Genomic DNA, 4,217 nt, shown 5'->3' with positions numbered 1-4,217 from the left:
CTCGTGACAACATCCTAAACCCTCCCCCGCCTCCTCCAAGGGTAGCACATAGGGTGTTACCCAATGAAGGCTATGCAAGTGCAATAGTCCCGCCCTGGATTAGGGCGGGCAACTTTCAAATGCCCAATGCCATGCTTACATTGTTGGAACAGAGGGGTTTCTTCACCGGAGCTCCACACCAAGACGCCTATAAGCATCTCAAGGGTTTTGTTGACACGTGCTGGGGGAGCAAGCAAACTAATGTCTCCGAGGACGCATTGAGGTTAAGGATTTTCCCATTTTATCTAAGGGGGAAGGCTTTGGATTGTCTAGAGAGGTTACCTAACCATTCCATACACACTTGGGATGAGTTGGCCGAGAAGTTCATCGTAGAGTTCTTTTCTCTGGGACATATGGTAACGTTAAGAGATGAGATCCTTGCTTTTAAACAAGTGCCAAATGAATCGTTACATGAGATTTGGGAGAGGTACCGAACAATGGTTAAAGAGTGTCCGAACAACGATATGACTGAGGTCATGATCCAACAGACCTTCTATAGAGGGATCAACACAACAAACCAATGTGTGGTTAACCAAATCGCTGGGGGGAACTTCATGAACACGCCATATGTCGAATCTTATGAAATACTTGATGAGATGGTGGATACCTCTTCGGCGTGGCAAAGTAGAGCCAATGTGCCACAAGGTGACCCTAATGTTATTCACCTACACAAGGAGCTACATGACCACGGGCAAACTATAGTCAAGTTGACAACTACCATGAACTAATTGGCTAAGGCTCAGATTCAGGAAGTTCAAGGGCCAAAACAAGTGAATGCCATGGAAGGAGTGGACATGATGGTCAACAAGAGAAGGCAACAAGGCCAACAAGTTCAAAACAATCTGGATCAATTTGAGCAAAGTGGTAGTGGGTACAATCAAGATGATTCATATGATGATCAAAGTGAAGAGGTTCACTATGTCAACAATTATCAAGGGCAATGGAGCAATGCTCCGAATCAACAATAGTGGAGATCATAAGGAAAACAAGGAAATTAGGGCAATCAAGGTCAACAAGGAAATTGGAATAGTGGCAACAACAACAACCAAGTCAATTGGGGGAACAACAACAATCAAAATTGGGGTAATCAAGGAAATCAAGTCAATTGGGGTGGCAAAAATAATAGTAATTAGGAAGGAAATAACAATCATGGGGGTTTGGAACAACAATAATCAAGGAAATTGGGGGTCGGGCTTTCAAAGGTCCCCGATGTATCAACAACCGAACAACCCGCCTCCATATCCGTCACAAGATCCTAGTTCTTCCAACAATGAGATGGGACGGATTGAAACCATGTTCGAGCAAATGATGAAGAAAAATGCCGACTCTAATGCCCAATTAGCCTCCCACAACACTTCTATCCGCAACTTGGAAGTCCAACTTGGCCAAATTTCTCAAGCTTTGAATACTCTCTGTAAAGGGGCACTACCAAGTGATACGGTGGTAAACCCAAAGGGTGGGAACAATACGGGACATGCTATGACGGTGACTACAAGAAGTGGGAAAGCTGGAGTTGTTAGCACCTCAAACTTAAGGAAGATTGTGAATGATGATGTGGTGATGCGAGATGATGATGAACCAAGTAATGAGGTTCAAGTAAATGAGGAAGTGAGGATAGACATTGATGAAGATGTGGAGGAGACACACGATGATGTGAACCTGTCTAGGGGACATGTGAGAGACATACCGGATCCGGTAGTGCCCAAAGCTAAGGCTCCTTTGCCAAGGACTCCTCCACCATATCCTCAAATGCTTGCAAAGCAAAACAATGAGAATCAATTCAATAAATTCATTGATATGATGAAATGTTTGTCCATAAATGTGTCATTGGTTGAAGCCTTAGAACAAATGTCGGGATATGCCGAGTTCATGAAGGACTTGGTAACAAAGAAGAGATCAATGAACTGTGAAACGATCAAAATGACACATCAAGTGAGTGCCATTGTGCACCCTATGGCTCCAAAGTTAGAAGACCCTAGTGCCTTTACAATCCCATGCACTATTTGTAGTGCTGATTTCTCTAAAGCTTTGTGTCACTTGGGGGAAAGCATTAACTTGATGCCCTATTCTATGTTCAAGACATTGGGGATTGGGAAACCAAGACCCATATCCATGAGGTTGAAAATGGCAGACTGGACAATGAAGAGGCCATTGGGGATAATTGATGATGTGCTAGTTCGGTTCGACAAGTTCATACTTCCCGCAGATTTTGTGATACTTGATAGTGAGGTTGGTTGCGAGGTGCCAATCATATTGGGGAGACCTTTCCTAGCAACAGGGAAGGCCTTAGTTGATGTGGAAGCTGGGGAACTCATCTTCCGAGTGGGCGATGAAAACGTTGTGTTCCATGTTTGCAAGTCAATGAGGCGGCCTAATAGCAACGAAGTGTGTTCGTTTGTGGATCTTGTTACTGAAGTAATTATTGATGACACAAGTGTTATGATTAATGTTGAAGACCCATTTGAAGCTGTGTTATTGAATCATGATGAGGATGAGAAGGAAGGCTTGGTAGAATGTGTCAATACTTTGCGAGGAATAGGATCATATACATATGAGCCCTGAAACTTTCCTTGGACCTTGAGAACTAGAAGACTCCACCAACAAAGCCCTCAATCGAGGAGCCTCCCACATTGGAGTTGAAGCCCTTGCCTTCACACCTCAGGTATGAGTTCTTAGGACCTTGTTCCACTTTACCTGTTATTCTTTCCTTGTGCTTAACTAACGTGTAGGTAGATTCCACCCTTGCGGTGCTCCAAAGGAGGAAGAAGGCAATAGGTTGGACATTGGAGGTTATTCGGGGAATAAGCCCCGCCTTTTGCGTGCACAACATGATATTGGAGGAGGGTGCCAAACCCTCCGTGGAACATCAAAGAAGGTTGAATGAGGCCATGCAAGAGGTAGTCAAGAAAGCGATCATCAAGTGGTTGGATGTTGGGGTTGTCTACCCCATTTCTGATAGTTCATGGACTTCACCGGTGCAATGTGTCCCAAAGAAGGGGGCATGACTGTGGTTACAAATGACAAAAATGAGCTGATCCCCACAAGAACTATTACTAGTTGGAGAGTATTCATGGATTGTAGGAAGCTCAACAAAGTGACTCGGAAAGACCATTTTCTGTTTCCATTTCTTGATTAGATGTTGGATAGGCTAGTCGGACGTGCTTGTAATTGCTTCTTAGATGGGTATTCTAGATATAACCAAATTCTTATTGCACCAGAAGACCAAGAAAACAACACCTTCACTTGTCCATATGGAACATTTTCATTCTCAAGGATGCCATTTGGTTTATGTAATGCATCGGCTACTTTTCAGCGGTGTATGATGGCAATAATCACGGATATGATGGAGGACTTCCACGAGGTTTTCATGGATGATTTCTCTGTTGTGGGGGGTTCTTTTGAAACATGTTTGGATAATCTTGAGAAGGTATTGGCACGTTGTGAAGAGACCAACTTGCTGCTTAATTGGGAGAAGTGTTACTTTATGGTCGAGGAGGGCATTATCCTCGGCCACAAGATCTCCAAGAATGGTATTGAAGTGATATCAAAACTCCCTCCTCCTACTTCCGTCAAAGGAGTGAGGAGCTTTCTAGGGCACGCGGGGTTTTACCGTCGGTTCATCAAGGATTTCTCAAAAGTGGTGAACCCCATATGCAAGTTTTTGGAAAAAGATGCCAAATTTGTGTTCAATGATGATTGTATGAAGGCATTTTAGTTGCTCAAGTTCAAGTTGACTACTACTCATATTATTATGGCACCAGATTGGAGCTTGAATTTGGAGCACATGTGTGATGCTAGTGATGTTGCGTTTGGAGCGGTGTTGGGTCAAAGAATCAACAAAATATTCCATCTGTTCTATTATGTAAGGAAGACCATGAATGATGCACAAGTCAACTACACCGTGACCGAAAAGGAGCTACTTGCTATTGTCTTTACTATGGAGAAGTTCCGGCCATATTTGATGGGTATTGATCGCTGCCGACTCAACACTACGCTATGGTAGGAAGAGCGGGTCGCAATAGCTTTTACCCGAATAGAGATCCGGGATCGAATTTCCACAGGGAGCTAGAAGTGGAGTTGTATTTTCTATCTAGGTTAGAGTTGCGGTTGTGCTTCTAATGTCACTTCAAACATTTTTGAGTTTTTGTATTTATAAATACTATTATAAAACTAAGGAT

The 4,217-nt window shown here is 43.3% G+C and overlaps 1 protein-coding gene across 1 annotated transcript; it reads left to right on the top strand.

The window, feature by feature from the left end:
- The first annotated feature begins 1,248 nt into the window (after nucleotides 1–1,248).
- LOC138881649 (uncharacterized) lies at nucleotides 1,249–3,754 on the top strand. The gene is made up of 3 exons (XM_070161893.1): nucleotides 1,249–2,547; nucleotides 2,769–3,014; nucleotides 3,176–3,754. The coding sequence occupies exons 1-3, from the start codon at nucleotides 1,249–1,251 to the stop codon at nucleotides 3,752–3,754; spliced, it is 2,124 nt and encodes a 707-aa protein (XP_070017994.1).
- Nucleotides 3,755–4,217: the final 463 nt, after the last annotated feature.

This window comes from Nicotiana sylvestris, chromosome 11 (genome assembly GCF_000393655.2).
Source record: "Nicotiana sylvestris chromosome 11, ASM39365v2, whole genome shotgun sequence".
NCBI classification, from domain to species: domain Eukaryota; kingdom Viridiplantae; phylum Streptophyta; class Magnoliopsida; order Solanales; family Solanaceae; genus Nicotiana; species Nicotiana sylvestris.
The sequence above is the reverse complement of the archived record's forward strand: the minus strand, read 5'-3'. Positions and strand labels throughout refer to the sequence as shown.

Bases quoted from the DNA above. Each gene is read 5' to 3' on its own strand.
- LOC138881649 (XM_070161893.1), top strand. From the start codon at position 1,249: ATGTATCAACAACCGAACAACCCGCCTCCATATCCGTCACAAGATCCT. The intron at 2,548-2,768 runs GTAGAATGTGTC...ACTAACGTGTAG, and splicing joins AGGATGAGAAGGAAGGCTTG to GTAGATTCCACCCTTGCGGT. The intron at 3,015-3,175 runs GTGCAATGTGTC...TTTCTTGATTAG, and splicing joins ATAGTTCATGGACTTCACCG to ATGTTGGATAGGCTAGTCGG.